Consider the following 22,789-nt stretch of genomic DNA (forward strand, 5'->3'; position numbering starts at 1 on the left):
GGTTTTTACTAGTAGGACCTCTGGGCGGTAGTAGGACCTCTGGGCGGTAGTAGGACCTCTGGGCGGTAGTAGGACCTCTGGGCGGTAGTAGGTCCTCTGGGCGGTAGTAGGACCTCTGGGTGGTAGAAGGACCTCTGGGCGGTAGGGTTTTACTTGTAGGACCTCTGGGCGGTAGTAGGACTTCTGGGTGGTAGGGTTTTACTTGTAGGACCTCTGGGCGGTAGGGTTTTACTTGTAGGACCTCTGGGTGGTAGAAGGTCTCTGGGCGGTAGGGTTTTACTTGTAGGACCTCTGGGCGGTAGTAGGACCTCTGGGCGGTAGGGTTTTACTTATAGGACCTCTGGACAGTAGTAGGACCTCTGGACGGTAGTAGGACCTCTGGATGGTAGTAGGACCTCTGGATAGTAGTGTTTACTCGTAGCACCCTCTGGGTGGTAGTAGCACCCTCTGGGCGGTAGTAGCACCCTCTGGGCGGTAGTAGCACCCTCTGGGCGGTAGTAGCACCCTCTGGGCGGTAGTAGCACCCTCTGGGCGGTAGTAGCACCCTCTGGGCGGTAGTAGCACCCTCTGGGTGGTAGTAGCACCCTCTGGGCGGTAGTAGCACCCTCTGGGCGGTAGTAGCACCCTCTGGGCGGTAGTAGCACCCTCTGGGCGGTAGTAGCACCCTCTGGGCGGTAGTAGCACCCTCTGGGCGGTAGTAGCACCCTCTGGGCGGTAGTAGCACCCTCTGGGCGGTAGTAGCACCCTCTGGGCGGTAGTAGCACCCTCTGGACGGTAGTAGCACCCTCTGGACAGTAGTAGCACCCTCTGGACAGTAGTAGCACCCTCTGGACAGCATTAGCACCCTCTGGACAGTAGTAGCACCCTCTGGACAGCAGTAGCACCCTCTGGACAGTAGGTTTTTACTAGTAGGACCTCTGGGCGGTAGTAGGACCTCTGGGCGGTAGTAGGACCTCTGGGCGGTAGTAGGACCTCTGGGCGGTAGTAGGACCTCTGGGCGGTAGTAGGTCCTCTGGGCGGTAGTAGGTCCTCTGGGCGGTAGTAGGACCTCTGGGTGGTAGAAGGACCTCTGGGCGGTAGGGTTTTACTTGTAGGACCTCTGGGCGGTAGTAGGACCTCTGGGTGGTAGGGTTTTACTTGTAGGACCTCTGGGCGGTAGGGTTTTACTTGTAGGACCTCTGGGTGGTAGAAGGTCTCTGGGCGGTAGCGTTTTACTTGTAGGACCTCTGGGCGGTAGTAGGACCTCTGGGCGGTAGGGTTTTACTTATAGGACCTCTGGACAGTAGTAGGACCTCTGGACGGTAGTAGGACCTCTGGACGGTAGTAGGACCTCTGGACGGTAGTAGGACCTCTGGACGGTAGTAGGACCTTTGGACGGTAGTAGGACCTCTGGACGGTAGTAGGACCTCTGGATAGTAGTGTTTACTCGTAGCACCCTCTGTACGGTAGTAGGACCTCGACGGTAGTAGGACCTCGGGGCGGTAGTAGGACCTCTGGATAGTAGTGTTTACTCGTAGCACCCTCTGGGTGGTAGTAGGACCTCTGGACAGTAGTAGCACCCTCTGGACAGTAGTAGCACCCTCTGGACAGCAGTAGCACCCTCTGGACAGTAGTAGCACCCTCTGGACAGTAGGGTTTTACTTGTAGGACCTCTGGGCGGTAGTAGGACCTCTGGGCGGTAGCAGGACCTCTGGGCGGTAGCAGGACCTCTGGGCGGTAGCAGGACCTCTGGGCAGTAGCAGGACCTCTGGATGGTAGTAGGACCCCTGGACAGTAGGGTTTACGCGTAGCCTGCTTAGTATGCCAATGTGACTTGAAGCATGTTTTGTGTGTGTGTGTTACAGGAAGATGTGGTGGAGATCGAGTATGTGGAGAGGTTCACCGCTCCCCAACCAGAGGAGTGTATGATGCATGATGACTGGATCAGCTCAGTGGAGGCAGACTCTGAATGGTAAGAGGCATGACGTCAAACCCAGACTGAATGGTAAGAGACATGACGTCTAACCCAGACTGAATGGTAAGAGACATGACGTCTAACCCAGACTGAATGGTAAGAGACCCTAACCCAGACTCTGAATGGTAAGAGACATGACGTCTAACCCAGACTGAATGGTAAGAGACACGACGTCTAACCCAGACTGAATGGTCAGAGACAGGACGTTTAACCCAGACTGATTGGTAAGAGACACGACGTCTAACCCAGACTGAATGGTAAGAGACACGACGTCTAACCCAGACTGAATGGTAAGAGACACGACGTCTAACCCAGACTTTGAATGGTAAGAGACATGACGTCAAACCCAGACTGAATGGTAAGAGACATGACGTCTAACCCAGACTCTGAATGGTAGAGACCCTAACCCAGAGACCCTAACCCAGACTCTGAATGGTAAGAGACATGACGTCTAACCCAGACTCTGAATGGTAAGAGACATGACGTCTAACCCAGACTCTGAATGGTAAGAGACATGACGTCTAACCCAGACTTTGAATGGTAAGCGACACGACGTCTAACCCAGACTCTGAATGGTAGAGACATGACGTCAAACCCAGACTGAATGGTAAGAGACATGACGTCTAACCCAGACTCTGAATGGTAGAGACCCTAACCCAGAGACCCTAACCCAGACTCTGAATGGTAGAGACCCTAACCCAGACTCTGAATGGTAAGAGACCCTAACCCAGACTCTGAATGGTAAGAGACCCTAACCCAGACTGAATGGTAAGAGACCCTAACCCAGACTCTGAATGGTAAGAGACCCTAACCCAGACTCTGAATGGTAAGAGACCCTAACCCAGAGACCCTAACCCAGACTCTGAATGGTAGACCCTAACCCAGAGACCCTAACCCAGAGACCCTAACCCAGAGACCCTAACCCAGACTCTGAATGGTAAGAGACCCTAACCCAGACTCTGAATGGCAGAGACCCTAACCCAGACTCTGAATGGCAGAGACCCTAACCCAGACTCTGAATGGTAAGAGACCCTAACCCAGAGACCCTAACCCAGACTCTGAATGGTAGAGACCCTAACCCAGAAACCCTAACCCAGACTGAATGGTAAGAGACCCTAACCCAGAGACCCTAACCCAGAGTCATTGTTTTACAAGTCACAAGTAATTCTCAAGACAGCACTCAAGTCCCAAGTCAAGACAGGCAAGTCCGAGTCAAGTCTCCTGTCAAGAGCGGCAAGTCTCAAGTCCTAAACTTTGAGTTTCGAGTCCTAAACGAGTCCTAATGTGCTAATCTAATACTATTTCATATTTTTAACAAATCATGAATGCTTTTAAAAATATATATATTTATTACTTTCCAAATAAACTTTATATTTCCATGGAAATACATGGGTAGCCATGAGAAAGACCCGCCCCACCCCATTGTGATCGACTATCGAGGATCGCTATGTGGCGCAATTGGGCGATGTAGGCTTGTACACAATCGCACAACCTTAACACACACACACACACTCTCTCTGTGTGGTTACAGTAGGCTAATGTATGTCAATGGTTTCAAGAACAGCAGTAACATCAGGCAGGATTTAGGCTACCAACTGCCTAGCCAGTTGTAGCTCAATCTTGGATGCAATGATCACGTTCCCACATTGACTGACTGTGTGGAGGCTCATTGATTTAATGTTATGTTAGCCTACATGCTACACTAGTAAAGTTATATATATAGCTGTCGGCTGTATTAGCCACGACTTACCATTCTTTGTGCAGCTTCAAATGGCGAATAAAGTTGGAAGTTGCTGCGCCTCCGTCTGTCATTTTCTTACCGCATGTTTTGCAAGTTGCAACCCGTTTTTTGTTGATACAGCGTCGTCTTTATATCTTAAAATAATTTTGGGCATAATCTTTCCAAGGGCTCCATCCTGAATTCACCCGCCGACGTTCCTCTGTACTGCAATGCACAACTTTTTCTCAGCTGGCACAATTTGATTGGCTGCTGTCCGATTCAAACTGTAATCCGTTAAATGAAGAGTTGATGCCCTGCACACTTATTATTTGGGCTTGGGGAGGGTATCAAGTCAGGTCGAGTCAAAAGGCTCAAGTCCAAGTCAAGTCCCGAGTCATTGGTGTTAAAGTCGAGTTGCAAGTCACCATATTTGTGACTCGAGTCCAAGTCGTGACTCGAGTCCACACCTCTGCCAGAGACCCAACCCCAGACTCTGAATGGCAGAGACCCTAACCCAGACTCTGAATGGCAGAGACCCTAACCCAGACTCTGAATGGCAGAGACCCTAACCCAGACTCTGAATGGCAGAGACCCTAACCCAGACTCTGAATGGCAGAGACCCTAACCCAGACTCTGAATGGCAGAGACCCTAACCCAGACTCTGAATGGCAGAGACCCTAACCCAGACTCTGAATGGCAGAGACCCTAACCCAGACTCTGAATGGCAGAGACCCTAACCCAGACTCTGAATGGCAGAGACCCTAACCCAGACTCTGAATGGCAGAGACCCTAACCCAGACTCTGAATGGCAGAGACCCTAACCCAGACTCTGAATGGCAGAGACCCTAACCCAGACTCTGAATGGCAGAGACCCTAACCCAGACTCTGAATGGCAGAGACCCTAACCCAGACTGAATGGCAGAGACCCTAACCCAGACTCTGAATGGCAGAGACCCTAACCCAGACTCTGAATGGCAGAGACCCTAACCCAGATACCCTGTTAATGATGTCTGCTCCAGGATCCTGACGGGCTCCTATGATAAGACGGCCAGGATCTGGTCTCTGGAGGGCAAGGCTGTGATGACGGTGGCCGGACACACGGACGTGGTGAAGGACGTGGCCTGGGTCAGGAGAGGTGAGGGGTAGGGTCTGGGTCACTTGGAGCTGAGTTGCTGGTGTTTTTACAGTTGTTGTTTTTAAAACTTGGGGGGCCAAATAAAATCACCCGCGGGCCAAATTCAGCCTGAGGGCCGCCTGTTGGGGAACGTTGGTCTTGATCGTCTCATCCTGACACCCCTATGTTTGTCTAGATGGCCTGACCTCCCTGCTGCTCACGGCCTCTCTGGACCAAACCATTCTGCTGTGGGAGTGGAACTCTGAGAGGAACAAGCTGAAAGCTAGACACTGTTGCCGTGGACACGCTGGGAGTGTTGACACTATCGCCACGGATCCCACACGCACTAAGGTGACAGGGGGGTAGGAGGAGAAGATGGTGGGACATGGGAGGAGAAGATGGGGCGGATTTGCAGCTGTCAACATCACTGCTCAGCAACTAATAGATTTATTTTTGTCTCCATTCCTCTCAGTTCTGCAGTGGTTCCTGGGACAAGATGCTGAAGATCTGGTCAGCAGGTACTATTGGACTCTGGGTTGTCTGGTACAGTCCTATTGGACTCTGGGTTGTCTGGTACAGTCCTATTGGACTCTGGGTTGTCTGGTACAGTCCTACTGGACTCTGGGTTGTCTGGGATGATAATGGAGTTAGATTGGTTCACAGCTCCATGTATATATAGTATCCATGTTAACTATGTATCTCTCTCCCTGCTGACTGTTCTGTTGTCCTGCCAGTGGCCACAGAGGAGGAGGAGGAGGTAGAGGAGCCTCCCAGCAGACCCAGAAAGAAACAGAAGACTGAACAGCTCGGACTGACCAGGGTGAGTGAGCAGCCTAACCCAGACTAACCCTATCAGACTGACTAGGGTGAGGAGAGCAGACTAACCCTATCAGACTGACCAGGGTGAGGAGAGCAGGCTACCCCTATCAGACTGACCAGGGTGAGGAGAGCAGCCTAACCCAGACTAACCCTATCAGACTGACCAGGGTGAAGAGAGCAGACTAATCCAGACTAACCCTATCAGACTGACCAGGGTGAGGAGAGCAGACTAACCCTATCAGACTGACCAGGGTGAGGAGAGCAGACTAACCCTATCAGACTGACCAGGGTGAGGAGAGCAGACTAACCCAGACTAACCCTATCAGACTGACCAGGGTGAGGAGAGCAGCCTAACCCAGACTAACCCTATCAGACTGACCAGGGTGAGGAGAGCAGCCTAACCCAGACTAACCCTATCAGACTGACCAGGGTGAGGAGAGCAGACTAACCCTATCAGACTGACCAGGGTGAGGAGAGCAGACTAACCCAGACTAACCCTATCAGACTGACCAGGGTGAGGAGAGCAGCCTAACCCAGACTAACCCTATCAGACTGACCAGGGTGAGGAGAGCAGACTAACCCTATCAGACTGACCAGGGTGAGGAGAGCAGGCTAACCCAGACTAACCCTATCAGACTGACCAGGGTGAGGAGAGCAGACTAACCCATACTAACCCTATCAGACTGACCAGGGTGAGGAGAGCAGACTAACCCTATCAGACTGACCAGGGTGAGGAGAGCAGACTAACCCTATCAGACTGACCAGGGTGAGGAGAGCAGACTAACCCTATCAGAGTGACCAGGGTGAGGAGAGCAGACTAATCCAGACTAACCCTATCAGACTGACCAGGGTGAGGAGAGCTGACTAACCCAGACTGACCAGGGTGAGGAGAGCAGACTAACCCTATCAGACTGACCAGGGTGAGGAGAGCAGACGAACCCTATCAGACTGACCAGGGTGAGGAGAGCAGCCTAACCCAGACTAACCCTATCAGACTGACCAGGGTGAGGAGAGCAGACGAACCCTATCAGACTGACCAGGGTGAGGAGAGCAGCCTAACCCAGACTAACCCTATCAGACTGACCAGGGTGAGGAGAGCAGACTAACCCTATCAGACTGACCAGGGTGAGGAGAGCAGACTAACCCTATCAGACTGACCAGGGTGAGGAGAGCAGACTAACCCTATCAGACTGACCAGGGTGAGGAGAGCAGCCTAACCCAGACTAACCCTATCAGACTGACCAGGGTGAGGAGAGCAGAATAACCCAGACTAACCCTATCAGACTGACCAGGGTGAGGAGAGCAGACTAACCCTATCAGACTGACCAGTGTGAGGAGAGCAGACTAACCCTATCAGACTGACCAGGGTGAGGAGAGCAGACTAACCCTATCAGACTGACCAGGGTGAGGAGAGCAGACTAACCCTATCAGACTGACCAGGGTGAGGAGAGCAGACTAACCCTATCAGACTGACCAGGGTGAGGAGAGCAGACTAACCCTATCAGACTGACCAGGGTGAAGAGAGCAGACTAACCCAGACTAACCCTATCAGACTGACCAGGGTGAGGAGAGCAGACTAATCCAGACTAACCCTATCAGACTGACCAGGGTGAGGAGAGCTGACTAACCCAGACTGACCAGGGTGAGGAGAGCAGACTAACCCTATCAGTGACCAGGGTGAGGAGAGCAGACTAACCCAGACTAACCCTATCAGTGACCAGGGTGAGGAGAGCAGACTAACCCAGACTAACCCTATCAGACTGACCAGGGTGAGGAGAGCAGACTAACCCAGACTAACCCTATCAGATTGACCAGGGTGAGGAGAGCAGACTAACCCAGACTAACCCTATCAGACTGACCAGGGTGAGGACAGCAGACTAACCCAGACTAACCCTATCAGACTGACCAGGGTGAGGAGAGCAGACTAACCCAGACTAACCCTATCAGAATGACCAGGGTGAGGAGAGCAGACTAACCCTATCAGACTGACCAGGGTGAGGAGAGCAGACTAACCCAGACTAACCCTATCAGACTGACCAGGGTGAGGAGAGCAGACTAACCCAGACTAACCCTATCAGACTGACCAGGGTGAGGAGAGCAGACTAACCCTATCAGACTGACCAGGGTGAGGAGAGCAGACTAACCCAGACTAACCCTATCAGACTGACCAGGGTGTGGAGAGCAGACTAACCCTATCAGACTGACCAGGGTGAGGAGAGCAGCCTAACCCAGACTAACCCTATCAGACTGACCAGGGTGAGGAGAGCAGACTAACCCAGACTAACCCTATCAGACTGACCAGGGTGAGGAGAGCAGACTAACCCAGACTAACCCTATCAGACTGACCAGGGTGAGGAGAGCAGACTAACCCTATCAGACTGACCAGGGTGAGGACAGCAGACTAACCCTGACTAACCCTATCAGACTGACCAGGGTGAGGAGAGCATACTAACCCTATCAGACTGACCAGGGTGAGGAGAGCAGATTAACCCATACTAACCCTATCAGACTGACCAGGGTGAGGAGAGCAGACTAACCCAGACTAACCCTATCAGACTGACCAGGGTGAGGAGAGCAGACTAACCCTATCAGACTGACCAGGGTGAGGACAGCAGACTAACCCTGACTAACCCTATCAGACTGACCAGGGTGAGGACAGCAGACTAACCCAGACTAACCCTATCAGACTGACCAGGGTGAGGAGAGCAGACTAACCCTATCAGACTGACCAGGGTGAGGATAGCAGACTAACCCATACTAACCCTATCAGACTGACCAGGGTGAGGAGAGCAGACTAACCCATACTAACCCTATCAGACTGACCAGGGTGAGGAGAGCAGACTAACCCAGACTAACCCTATCAGAGTGACCAGGGTGAGGAGAGCAGACTAACCCAGACTAACCCTATCAGACTGACCAGGGTGAGGAGAGCAGACTAACCCAGACTAACCCTATCAAACTGACCAGGGTGAGGAGAGCAGACTAACCCAGACTAACCCTATCAGACTGACCAGGGTGAGGAGAGCTGACTAACCCTATCAGACTGACCAGGGTGAGGAGAGCAGACTAACCCAGACTAACCCTATCAGACTGACCAGGGTGAGGAGAGCAGACTAACCCTATCAGACTGACCAGGGTGAGGAGAGCAGCCTAACCCAGACTAACCCTATCAGACTGACCAGGGTGAGGAGAGCAGACTAACCCAGACTAACCCTATCAGACTGACCAGGGTGAGGAGAGCAGACTAACCCAGACTAACCCTATCAGAGTGACCAGGGTGAGGAGAGCAGACTAACCCAGACTAACCCTATCAGACTGACCAGGGTGAGGAGAGCAGCCCCTCATGGTATTATCCAGGGTTAGGGGCTCCCAGGGCTCCAGTTGATCAGTAGTGTATCATAGTATTAATCATCTTAACCAAAGCCCCATATACTACCCACCATCATTTACAAAATAGCCTCCAACAGTCTACTCAACAAATTGGATGCAGTCTTATCACATTGCCATCCGTTTTGTCACCAAAGCCCCATATACTGCCCACCACTGCGGCCTGTACGCTCTCTTTGGCTGGCCCTCACTTCATATTTGTCGCCAAACCCAATGGCTCCAGGTCATCTATAAGTCTCTGCTAGGTAAAGCCCCGCCTTATCTCAGCTCACTGGTCACCATAGCAGCACCCACCCATAGCACACGCTCCAGCAGGTATATCTCACTGGTCACCCCCAAAGCCAGCTTTCCTTCCAGTTCTCTGCTGCCAATGACTGGAACGAACTGCAAACATCACTGAAGCTGGAGACTCATATCTCCCTCACTAACTTTAAGCATCAGCTGTCAGAGCAGCTCACAAATCACTGCACATGTACATAGCCCATCTGTAAATAGCCCACCCAACTACCTCATCCCCATACTGTATGTATGTATTTATCTTGCTCCTTTGCACCCCAGTGTCTCTACTAGCTCATTCATCTTCGGACATCAATCACTCCAGTGTTTAATTGCCATATTGTAATTACTTCACCACTATGGCCTATGTATTGCCTTACCTCCCTTATTTTACCTCATTTGCACACCCTGTATATAGATGTTTTCTACTGTATTATTGACTGTATGTTTGTTTTACTCCATGTGTAACTCTGTATGTGTCGAACTGCATTGCTTTATCTTGGCCAGGTCGCAGTTGTAAATGAGAACTTGTTCTCAACTAGCCTACCTGGTTAAACAAAACACATAACATCTTCCTCTTCTAGACACCCCTCATGACATTGTCTGGTCACAACGAGGCGGTGTCGTCTGTCCTCTGGTTGGACAGTGAGGAGATCTGCAGTGCATCCTGGGACCACACCATCCGCCTCTGGGATGCCGAGACCGGAAGCGTGAAGACCACACTGGTGAGAGACTCTAACCCCAGACCACACTGGTGAGAGACTCTAACCCCAGACCACACTGGTGAGAGACTCTAACCCCAGACCACACTGGTGAGAGACTCTAACCCCAGACCACACTGGTGAGAGACTCTAACCCCAGACCACACTGGTGAGAGACTCTAACCCCAGACCACACTGGTGAGAGACTCTAACCCCAGACCACACTGGTGAGAGACTCTAACCCCAGACCACACTGGTGAGAGACTCTAACCCCAGACCACACTGGTGAGAGACTCTAACCCTAGACCACACTGGTGAGAGACTCTAACCCCAGACCACACTGGTGAGACTCTAACCCTAGACCACACTGGTGAGAGACTCTAACCCCAGACCACACTGGTGAGAGACTCTAACCCCAGACCACACTGGTGAGAGACTCTAACCCCAGACCACACTGGTGAGACTCTAACCCTAGACCACACTGGTGAGAGACTCTAACCCCAGACCACACTGGTGAGAGACTCTAACCCCAGACCACACTGGTGAGAGACTCTAACCCCAGACCACACTGGTGAGACACTCTAACCCTAGACCACACTGGTGAGAGACTCTAATCCTAGATCACACTGGTGAGGCTCTAACCCTAGACCACGAGACTCTAACCCTAGACCACACTGGCGAGAGACTCTAACCCTAGACCACACTGGCGAGAGACTCTAACCCTAGACCACGAGACTCTAACCCCAGACCACACTGGTGAGAGACTCTAACCCTAGACCACACTGGCGAGAGACTCTAACCCTAGACCACACTGGTGAGAGACTCTAACCCTAGACCACACTGGTGAGAGACTCTAACCCCAGACCACACTGGTGAGAGACTCTAACCCCAGACCACACTGGTGAGAGACTCTAACCCTAGACCACACTGGTAAGAGACTCTAACCCTAGACCACACTGGTGTGTCTCTAACCCTAGACCACGAGACTCTAACCCTAGACTACACTGGTGAGAGACTTTAACCCTAGACCACACTGGCGAGAGACTCTAACCCCAGACCACACTGGTGAGAGACTCTAACCCTAGACCACACTGGTGAGAGACTCTAATCCTAGATCACACTGGTGAGGCTCTAACCCTAGACCACGAGACTCTAACCCTAGACCACACTGGCGAGAGACTCTAACCCTAGACCACACTGGCGAGAGACTCTAACCCTAGACCACGAGACTCTAACCCCAGACCACACTGGCGAGAGACTCTAACCCTAGACCACACTGGTGAGAGACTCTAACCCTAGACCACGAGACTCTAACCCTAGACCACACTGGCGAGAGACTCTAACCCTAGACCACACTGGTGAGAGACTCTAACCCTAGACCACACTGGTGAGAGACTCTAACCCTAGACCACACTGGTGAGAGACTCTAACCCTAGACCACACTGGCGAGAGACTCTAACCCCAGACCACACTGGTGAGAGACTCTAACCCTAGACCACACTGGTGAGAGGCTCTAACCCTAGACCACGAGACTCTAACCCTAGACCACACTGGTGAGAGACTTTAACCCTAGACCACACTGGTGAGAGACTCTAACCCCAGACCACACTGGTGAGAGACTCTAACCCTAGACCACACTGGTGAGAGACTCTAACCCTAGACCACACTGGTGAGAGACTCTAACCCCAGACCACACTGGTGAGAGACTCTAACCCCAGACCACACTGGCGAGAGACTCTAACCCTAGACCACACTGGTGAGAGACTCTAACCCTAGACCACGAGACTCTAACCCTAGACCACACTGGCGAGAGACTCTAACCCCAGACCACACTGGCGAGAGACTCTAACCCTAGACCACACTGGCGAGAGACTCTAACCCCAGACCACACTGGCGAGAGACTCTAACCCTAGACCACACTGGCGAGAGACTCTAACCCTAGACCACGAGACTCTAACCCTAGACCACACTGGTGAGAGACTCTAACCCTAGACCACACTGGCGAGAGACTCTAACCCCAGACCACACTGGTGAGAGACTCTAACCCTAGACCACACTGGTGAGAGACTCTAACCCCAGACCACATTGGTGAGAGACTCTAACCCCAGACCACATTGGTGAGAGACTCTAACCCTAGACCACACTGGCGAGAGACTCTAACCCCAGACCACACTGGTGAGAGACTCTAACCCTAGACCACACTGGTGAGAGACTCTAACCCTAGACCACACTGGTGAGAGACTCTAACCCTAGACCACACTGGCGAGAGACTCTAACCCTAGACCACACTGGCGAGAGACTTTAACCCTAGACCACACTGGCGAGAGACTCTAACCCTAGACCACACTGGTGAGAGACTCTAACCCTAGACCACACTGGCGAGAGACTCTAACCCCAGACCACACTGGCGAGAGACTCTAACCCCAGACCACACTGGTGAGAGACTCTAACCCTAGACCACACTGGTGAGAGGCTCTAACCCTAGACCACGAGACTCTAACCCTAGACCACACTGGTGAGAGACTTTAACCCTAGACCACACTGGTGAGAGACTCTAACCCTAGACCACACTGGTGAGAGACTCTAACCCTAGACCACACTGGTGAGAGACTCTAACCCTAGACCACACTGGTGAGAGACTCTAACCCTAGACCACACTGGTGAGAGACTCTAACCCTAGACCACACTGGCGAGAGACTCTAACCCCAGACCACACTGGCGAGAGACTCTAACCCTAGACCACACTGGTGAGAGACTCTAACCCTAGACCACGAGACTCTAACCCTAGACCACACTGGTGAGAGACTTTAACCCTAGACCACACTGGCGAGAGACTCTAACCCCAGACCACACTGGCGAGAGACTCTAACCCCAGACCACACTGGTGAGACTCTAACCCTAGACCACACTGGTGAGAGACTCTAACCCTAGACCACACTGGTGAGAGACTCTAACCCTAGACCACACTGGTGAGAGACTCTAACCCTAGACCACACTGGTGAGAGACTCTAACACTAGACCACACTGGCGAGAGACTCTAACCCTAGACCACACTGGCGAGAGACTCTAACCCTAGACCACACTGGCGAGAGACTCTAACCCCAGACCACACTGGCGAGAGACTCTAACCCTAGACCACACTGGTGAGAGGCTCTAACCCTAGACCACGAGACTCTAACCCTAGACCACACTGGCGAGAGACTCTAACCCTAGACCACACTGGTGAGAGACTCTAACCCTAGACCACACTGGTGAGAGACTCTAACCCTAGACCACACTGGTGAGAGACTCTAACCCCAGACCACACTGGTGAGAGACTCTAACCCTAGACCACACTGGTGAGAGACTCTAACCCTAGACCACACTGGTGAGAGGCTCTAACCCCAGACCACGAGACTCTAACCCAAGACCACACTGGTGAGAGGCTCTAACCCTAGACCACGAGACTCTAACCCCAGACCACACTGGCGAGAGACTCTAACCCCAGACCACACTGGTGAGAGACTCTAACCCCAGACCACACTGGTGAGAGACTCTAACCCCAGACCACACTGGTGAGAGACTCTAACCCTAGACCACACTGGTGAGAGACTCTAACCCTAGACCACACTGGTGAGAGACTCTAACCCTAGACCACGAGACTCTAACCCCAGACCACACTGGTGAGAGAGACTAACCCTAGACCACACTGGTGAGAGACTCTAACCCTAGACCACACTGGTGAGGCTCTAACCCTAGACCACGAGACTCTAACCCTAGACCACACTGGTTATAGACTCTAGTCCTAGACCACACTGGTGAGGCTCTAACCCTAGACCACGAGACTCTAACCCTAGACCACACTGGTGAGAGACTCTAACCCTAGACCACACTGGTGAGAGACTTTAACCCTAGACCACACTGGTGAGGCTCTAACCCTAGACCACGAGACTCTAACCCTAGTCCACACTGGTGAGAGACTCTAACCCTAGACCACACTGGTGAGAGACTAACCCTAGACCACACTGGTGAGAGACTCTAACCCTAGACCACACTGGTGAGAGACTCTAACCCTAGACCACACTGGTGAGAGGCTCTAACCCCAGACCACACTGGTGAGAGGCTCTAACCCCAGACCACACTGGTGAGAGGCTCTAACCCCAGACCACACTGGTGAGAGACTCTAACCCCAGACCACACTGGTGAGAGACTAACCCTAGACCACACCCCTCACAACCTCTTAGTTGATGACTGATTGGTTAATCTTCTCTTCGTATCTATAGACTGGCAGTAAGGTGTTTAACCACATCTCCTACTCTCCACTGTGTCGTCGCCTGGCCTCTGGCAGCACTGACAGACACGTCAGGCTGTGGGACCCTCGCTCTAAAGGTCACAACTAAATCTAACTTCATTTAAATATCTCTGTGCACTTCCCAATGTACATTACAACATCTCTCTTATGTGAGTGTATTTGTATTCATTTTGGATCCCCATTAGTTCCTGCCAAGACAGCAGCTACTCCTCCTGGGGTTTATTATGGATCCCCATTAGATCCTGTCAAGGCAGCAGCTACTCTTCCTGAGGTTTATTATGGATCCCCATTAGTTCCTGTCAAGGCAGCAGCTACTCTTCCTGGGGTTTATTATGGATCCCCATTAGTTCCTGCCAAGGCAGCAGCTACTCTTCCTGGGGTTTATTATGGATCCCCATTAGTTCCTGCCAAGACAGCAGCTACTCTTCCTGGGGTTTATTATGGATCCCCATTAGTTCCTGCCAAGGCAGCAGCTACTCTTCCTGGGGTTTATTATGGATCCCCATTAGTTCCTGCCAAGGCAGCAGCTACTCTTCCTGGGGTTTATTATGGATCCCCATTAGTTCCTGCCAAGGCAGCAGCTACTCTTCCTGGGGTTTATTATGGATCCCCATTAGTTCCTGCCAAGGCAGCAGCTACTCTTCCTGGGGTCCAGCAACATTAAGGCAGTTTATACATTTTAAAATATTACTTGACATTACATTTCATAACACTTTTCACAATACATTAAGTGTGTTCCCTCAGACCACTACTCTACTACCACATCTACAATACAGTTGTGGCCAAAAGTTTTGAGAATGACACAAATATTAATTTTCACAAAGTTTGCTGCCTCAGTGTCTTTAGATATTTTTGTCAGATGTTAGTATGGATTACTGAAGTATAATTACAAGCATTTCATAATTACATGAATTACATGATAATTACATGAAGTTGATGCAAAGAGTCAATATTTGCAGTGTTGACCCTTCTTTTTCAAGACCTCTGCAATCCGCCATGGCATGATGTCAATTAACTTCTGGGCCACATCCTGACTGATGGCAGCCGATTCTTGCATAATCAATGCTTGGAGTTTGTCAGAATTTGTGGGTTTTTGTTTGTCTACCCGCCTCTTGAGGATTGACCACAAGGGTTTTGGGGATTCAGTTAATTTGCATGGCAAAGAGGGACTTAGCAATTCATCATACAACACCCATGTGTGTGTGTGTAGTGTGCGTGTGTTATTGTGTGTTTGTTTCTCTTCACAGTCCCCGCTGTTCCATAAGGTGTGAATTAATCTGTTTGTGTGTGTGTTTGTGTAGACGGGTCGTTGGTGTTGCTGTCTCTTACCTCTCACAGCGGCTGGGTCACAGCGGTGAAGTGGGCTCCTTCCCATGAGCACCAACTGGTGTCTGGTTCCCTCGACAACCTGGTCAAACTCTGGGACACCAGGAGGTCTGTATGCTGTAGGGGTTAGAGGCTGGGGTGGTATGGGGTTAGAGGCTGGGGTGGTATGGGGTTAGAGGCTGGGGTGGTATGGGGTTAGAGGCTGGGGTGGTATGGGGTTAGAGGCTGGGGTGGTATGGGGTTAGAGGCTGGGGTGGTATGGGGGTTAGAGGCTGGGGTGGTATGGGGGTTAGAGGCTGGGGTGGTATGGGGGTTAGAGGCTGGGGTGGTATGGGGGTTAGAGGCTGGGGTGGTATGGGGGTTAGAGGCTGGGGTGGTATGGGGGTTAGAGGCTGGGGTGGTATGGGGGTTAGAGGCTGGGGTGGTATGGGGGTTAGAGGCTGGGGTGGTATGGGGGTTAGAGGCTGGGGTGGTATGGGGGTTAGAGGCTGGGGTGGTATGGGGGTTAGAGGCTGGGGTGGTATGGGGGTTAGAGGCTGGGGTGGTAGGGGGTTAGAGGCTGGGGTGGTATGGGTTAGAGGCTGGGGTGGTATGGGTTAGAGGCTGGGGTGGTATGGGTTAGAGGCTGGGGTGGTATGGGGGTTAGAGGCTGGGGTGGTATGGGTTAGAGGCTGGGGTGGTATGGGTTAGAGGCTGGGGTGGTATGGGGGTTAGAGGCTGGGGTGGTATGGGGGTTAGAGGCTGGGGTGGTATGGGGGTTAGAGGCTGGGGTGGTATGGGGGTTAGAGGCTGGGGTGGTATGGGGGTTAGAGGCTGGGGTGGTATGGGGGTTAGAGGCTGGGGTGGTATGGGGGTTAGAGGCTGGGGTGGTATGGGGGTTAGAGGCTGGGGTGGTATGGGGGTTAGAGGCTGGGGTGGTATGGGGGTTAGAGGCTGGGGTGGTATGGGGGTTAGAGGCTGGGGTGGTATGGGTTAGAGGCTGGGGTGGTGGGGAATCTAATGTTACAAAAGTGTGTTTTGTATTCCAGCTGCAAGACCCCTTTGTATGATGTGTCTGCCCATGAGGACAAGGTGCTCTGTGTGGACTGGACTGACAGCAGGGTGAGACACCAGCACACATCTAGCCTGTATTAACCTGGAGAGACAACACACATCTAGCCTGTATTAACCTGGAGAGACAACACACATCTAGCCTGTATTAACCTGGAGAGACAACACACATCTAGCCTGTATTAACCTGGAGAGACAACACACATCTAGCCTGTATTAACCTGGAGAGACAACACACATCTAGCCTGTATTAATCTGGAGAGACAACACACATCTAGCCTGTATTAACCTGGAGAGACAACAACACACATCTAGCCTGTATTAACCTGGAGAGACAACAACACACATCTAGCCTGTATTAACCTGGAGAGACAACAACACACATCTAGCCTGTATTAATCTGGAGAGACAACACACATCTAACACACTGACACATCTAGCCTGTATTAACCTGGAGAGACAACAACACACATCTAGCCTGTATTAACCTGGAGAGACAACACACATCTAGCCTGTATTAATCTGGAGAGACAACACACATCTAACACACTGATACATCTAGCCTGTATTAACCTGGAGAGACAACAACACACATCTAGCCCGGATTAACCTGGAGAGACAACAACACACATCTAGCCTGTATTAATCTGGAGAGACAACACACATCTAACACACTGACACATCTAGCCTGTATTAACCTGGAGAGACAACAACACACATCTAACACACTGACACATCTAGCCTGTATTAACCTGGAGAGACAACAACACACATCTAACACACTGACACATCTAGCCTGTATTCACCTGGAGAGACAACACACATCTAGCCTGGATTAACCTGGAGAGACAACACACATCTAGCCTGGATTAACCTGGAGAGACAACACACATCTAGCCTGGATTAACCTGGAGAGACAACAACACACATCTAGCCTGTATTAACCTGGAGAGACAACACACATCTAGTCTGTATTAACCTGGAGAGACAACACACATCTAGCCTGTATTAATCTGGAGAGACAACAACACACATCTAACACACTGACACATCTAGCCTGTATTAACCTGGAGAGACAACACACATCTAGCCTGTATTAACCTGGATAGACAACACACATCTAGCCTGGATTAACCTGGAGAGACAACACACATCTAGCCTGGATTAACCTGGAGAGACAACAACACACATCTAGCCTGGATTAACCTGGAGAGACAACAACACACATCTAGCCTGGATTAACCTGGAGAGACAACAACACACATCTAGCCTGGATTAACCTGGAGAGACAACAACACACATCTAACACACTGACACATCTAGCCTGTATTAACCTGGAGAGACAACAACACACATCTAACACACTGACATATCTAGCCTGTATTAACCTGGAGAGACAACAGCACACATCTAGCCTGGGTTAACCTGGAGAGACAACAACACACATCTAGCCTGGATTAACCTGGAGAGACAACAACACACATCTAGCCTGTATTAACCTGGAGAGACAACACACATCTAGCCTGTATTAACCTGGAGAGACAACACACATCTAGCCTGTATTCATCTGGAGAGACAACAACACACATCTAACACACTGACACATCTAGCCTGTATTAACCTGGAGAGACAACACACATCTAGCCTGTATTAACCTGGAGAGACAACAACACACATCTAGCCTGGATTAACCTGGAGAGACAACACACATCTAGCCTGTATTAACCTGGAGAGACAACACACATCTAGCCTGGATTAACCTGGAGAGACAACACACATCTAGCCTGGATTAACCTGGAGAGACAACACACATCTAGCCTGGATTAACCTGGAGAGACAACACACATCTAGCCTGGATTAACCTGGAGAGACAACACACATCTAGCCTGGATTAACCTGGAGAGACAACACACATCTAGCCTGGATTAACCTGGAGAGACAACACACATCTAGCCTGGATTAACCTGGAGAGACAACACACATCTAGCCTGGATTAACCTGGAGAGACAACACACATCTAGCCTGGATTAACCTGGAGAGACAACACACATCTAGCCTGGATTAACCTGGAGAGACAACACACATCTAGCCTGTATTAACCTGGAGAGACAACACACATCTAGCCTGGATTAACCTGGAGAGACAACACACATCTAGCCTGGATTAACCTGGAGAGACAACACACATCTAGCCTGTATTAATCTGGAGAGACAACACACATCTAACACACTGACACATCTAGCCTGTATTAACCTGGAGAGACAACAACACACATCTAGCCTGGATTAACCTGGAGAGACAACAACACACATGTAGCCTGTATTAACCTGGAGACACAACACACATCTAGCCTGTATTAACCTGGAGAGACAGCACACATCTAGCCTGTATTCTGTTCAACGTTTTGTGTTCCCTCTGTCTCTTCCTCTTGCAGTTGATGTTGAGTGGAGGAGCTGACAACAAGCTGTACACATACAGATACACAGCCTGCGAGACAGACGCTGGAGCGTAGACGAGACAGACTGGAGACAGACATAGCACCTGTTTTTATTTCTCTGATGTATTGCCTGTTGATTAAAGTCTTTCCTGATGTAGATATGTGTATTTATGAACTGCCACAGTTGTGTCGATGGAGGCTGTTCTTCATGATATAAGGTTGCCAAGGTGACATACTGTTTTTGAAGATACATCTCGTCTCCATTTTAATACTGTGTATGTATGTAGCCACATCGTTTCCAGATTAAACTACTGTGTTGAGAACCATCAGTGGCAGGTCTCTATACTGCCCTCTCTTGGGACAGATTAATAGATCATAATAGATCATAATGTGCCATTATAATTCCCACTGTCGTTGTTAATCAGAATGCCTGTCTACATCCATGATATACCAGTGTTTTAAATACAATAACTACCCAGTCATCACTTTTTCAGATTAAAGATCTTTCTATTTTCCTGCAGCAGCTTTTAATTAGGGTTGTATTCTTGAAGATGTCTGTTTTGCTTTGTGGTGCCCTGCAAACATAACATATTTCTCCTGCACCTCCTTGAGGATGGGGTTAGTGTCCTTCGGGACGTTTTAAAATCAAATTTTCCTCCAACTGGTTTGACCTGTGATGTTGAGACGTCTCCGCAGCGACAGGACGGAGGGAACAGACACGTTGCATATCCTGTTTCTGTGCGTCAGTTCAGTTGGTTAGTGCTGCTAACGTGACCTGGATACTCTGACTGCTGGACAACATGACTTCCTGACAGCTTCGTTCAAACGGTAAAGACACAGCAATGTGATGATGCAAGACGTGTTGCGTTTATATATAGGCAACGTATCCGCAGACCAAGTCATCTGGACTAGTTAACGTTACATTGGGTACAACTAGCAGGTTATACTGATGTAGGTTAGGAGCAAATTAGCTGCGCGTCCTGGAAAACGTCGCAAACATTTACGAGTTGCAACAGGAACCAGCAACATTTTTCTTCCTGAACACAAAGGTTGAGAAGACAGCAGGTTTGTGGTGAGATAACGGCATTGATCTCGCTTGACCTGTGCAGCTACAGGTAGCTGGCTCGACATACATTATCAATAGCAGCTGGCTGCCTCATTATGGTTAACCTGCTGGCGACGACAGGTGTCGAGCCCTGTTCTTAGTGCAGGAACACCAGGATGCATACAAGGAGTATACAGACAACGAGGACATATACTAGGGGGGTCCAACACATGACAGATTATACGAAGACCTTAAAAGATACACACGTATTGATTTGAACAGCTTTCTTATTGGAAGAATGTAGAATGTTCTTAATGTACTGCTTGACCTCCTCATGGAAGAGTGGGTTTTTTTTATTAGTGAATTTACATCACATGTCGAGATACATTTATAATACTCAACGTTTTATGGTACGTATTGCTTTTTTTGTTTTTACACTACTGATAATTTCAAAATAATATTTAAATTCTATCTTTAACAATGTGAAGAGGGTTTTGTTCCCCCCTGTCGACCTCATTTCATGGATAAAGATTCTTCCATAAAAATAAACAAATTAAAGTTACACCGGGGGTCGATATCATTTGGGTCAAAATAAATCATATCCGAGTCTTTCAAATGAACATTAATAGTATTTTATTTATTTAATCAAATCTTCTAACTCACTCCAAAATCTTCTGACATTAGAACAGTCCCAAAATAAATGTTCGGGAGTCTCTGGGTCACAACCACAAAATACACATTAGTTATCAATAGCTATTTTAAATCTGTGTATATATAAAGGTCTTTACAGGGTAGATTCTATGAATGAGTTTGTATGACACTTCTTTCACCTTATTAGATATACAATATTTACCAGATAACAACGAAACGTTGTTCCAGTTGACTTGTCCTAGGGCTGCATTCCAGTACATTCTAGCAGAGGGAATAGTAACATCTTGACATGGTTTTCATATATACATGTTATTACATTTATAGTTTATAAAATGTAAATTCCTTCTAGCTGTATTGAGGCTATAAAATCCTCAACAGTTGCACTTGGGAGTATTGTTATGTTCTCCTAACAGAAGAATAGCACCTTTAGGGACAGCTCTAACAACACCTTTAGGGACAGCTCTAACAACACCTTTAGGGACAGCTCTAACAACACCTTTAGGGACAGCTCTAACAACACCTTTAGGGACAGCTCTAACAACACCTTTAGGGACAGCTCTAACAACACCTTTAGGGACAGCTCTAACAACACCTTTAGGGACAGCTCTAACAACACCTTTAGGGACAGCTCTAACAACACCTTTAGGGACAGCTCTAACAACACCTTTAGGGACAGCTCTAACAACACCTTTAGGGACAGCTCTAACAACACCTTTAGGGACAGCTCTAACAACACCTTTAGGGACAGCTCTAACGACACCTTTAGGGACAGCTCTAACGACACCTTTAGGGACAGCTCTAACAACACCTTTAGGGACAGCTCTAACGACACCTTTAGGGACAGCTCTAACAACACCTTTAGGGACAGCTCTAACAACACCTTTAGGGACAGCTCTAACAACACCTTTAGGGACAGCTCTAACAACACCTTTAGGGACAGCTCTAACAGCACCTTTAGGGACAGCTCTAACAACACCTTTAGGGACAGCTCTAACAACACCTTTAGGGACAGCTCTAACAACACCTTTAGGGACAGCTCTAACAACACCTTTAGGGACAGCTCTAACAACACCTTTAGGGACAGCTCTAACAACACCTTTAGGGACAGCTCTAACAACACCTTTAGGGACAGCTCTAACAACACCTTTAGGGACAGCTCTAACAACACCTTTAGGGACAGCTCTAACAGCACCTTTAGGGACAGCTCTAACAACACCTTTAGGGACAGCTCTAACAACACCTTTAGGGACAGCTCTAACAACACCTTTAGGGACAGCTCTAACAACACCTTTAGGGACAGCTCTAACAACACCTTTAGGGACAGCTCTAACAACACCTTTAGGGACAGCTCTAACAACACCTTTAGGGACAGCTCTAACAGCACCTTTAGGGACAGCTCTAACAACACCTTTAGGGACAGCTCTAACAACACCTTTAGGGACAGCTCTAACAACACCTTTAGGGACAGCTCTAACAACACCTTTAGGGACAGCTCTAACAACACCTTTAGGGACAGCTCTAACAACACCTTTAGGGACAGCTCTAACAACACCTTTAGGGACAGCTCTAACAACACCTTTAGGGACAGCTCTAACAACTATTTGATACTCCTCAGGAGTGAATGTAACATTGTGTGTTCTCATGAATTCTGCATAATCATATAGATATTATTCAATAATTATAATTCGATAATCATATAGTTGTCCATCATTATTCAATAATGGTATAACCCAGATAATGCTGTTGCCGAACCAGTTCTTGAAAAACAAAGACTTGTTTTTGTATTTTATGTCTTTATTCTTCCAGATTGTATGTTTGTGGGGGGAAATTATGTTTGTACATGAGGTTCCAAGTTAGAAGTACTTGTTTATGAAAGTTAGCAAGCTTGATAGTGTTTTTACCCACATCAAAGTTGCATTTGAGTAAGACTTCTAGACCACCAATCTGTTGGAATATTACATTAGGGATTATATTCCAAATGCAATCCTTATTTCTTAAGTAGTTCTGTATCCATTTAA

At 49.4% G+C, this 22,789-nt stretch overlaps 2 protein-coding genes across 8 annotated transcripts in view; both read left to right on the top strand.

Moving 5' to 3' along the window:
* LOC149975353 (ribosome biogenesis protein wdr12) overlaps positions 1-19,595 on the top strand; it is a 28,769-nt gene extending 9,174 nt beyond the window's left edge. Inside the window, exons 4-13 of the mRNA XM_090206978.1 lie at positions 1,845-1,951; positions 4,694-4,809; positions 4,985-5,139; positions 5,261-5,306; positions 5,523-5,608; positions 9,855-9,995; positions 14,234-14,339; positions 15,564-15,696; positions 16,617-16,689; positions 19,073-19,595. Coding sequence (XP_090063104.1) covers positions 1,845-1,951; positions 4,694-4,809; positions 4,985-5,139; positions 5,261-5,306; positions 5,523-5,608; positions 9,855-9,995; positions 14,234-14,339; positions 15,564-15,696; positions 16,617-16,689; positions 19,073-19,150 — 1,041 coding nt within the window. The 3' untranslated portion in view covers positions 19,151-19,595. The remainder of the gene's footprint in view (positions 1-1,844; positions 1,952-4,693; positions 4,810-4,984; positions 5,140-5,260; positions 5,307-5,522; positions 5,609-9,854; positions 9,996-14,233; positions 14,340-15,563; positions 15,697-16,616; positions 16,690-19,072) is intronic.
* A 135-nt stretch (positions 19,596-19,730) lies between these two features.
* LOC149975354 (islet cell autoantigen 1-like protein) overlaps positions 19,731-22,789 on the top strand; it is a 61,998-nt gene continuing 58,939 nt past the window's right edge. For 3 of the 7 annotated variants that reach the window (XM_090206970.1, XM_090206973.1, XM_090206975.1), the window contains exon 1: positions 19,731-19,903. The gene's annotated coding sequence lies outside the window, so the exon portion shown is untranslated. Of the gene's footprint in view, positions 20,148-22,789 lie in introns of all 7 variants that reach the window. The other 4 variants (XM_090206972.1, XM_090206974.1, XM_090206971.1 and 1 more) reach the window with 3 other exon arrangements.

Source organism: Oncorhynchus mykiss, chromosome 18 (genome assembly GCF_057628025.1).
Source record: "Oncorhynchus mykiss isolate SJ-2025 chromosome 18, ASM5762802v1, whole genome shotgun sequence".
Taxonomy (NCBI): domain Eukaryota; kingdom Metazoa; phylum Chordata; class Actinopteri; order Salmoniformes; family Salmonidae; genus Oncorhynchus; species Oncorhynchus mykiss.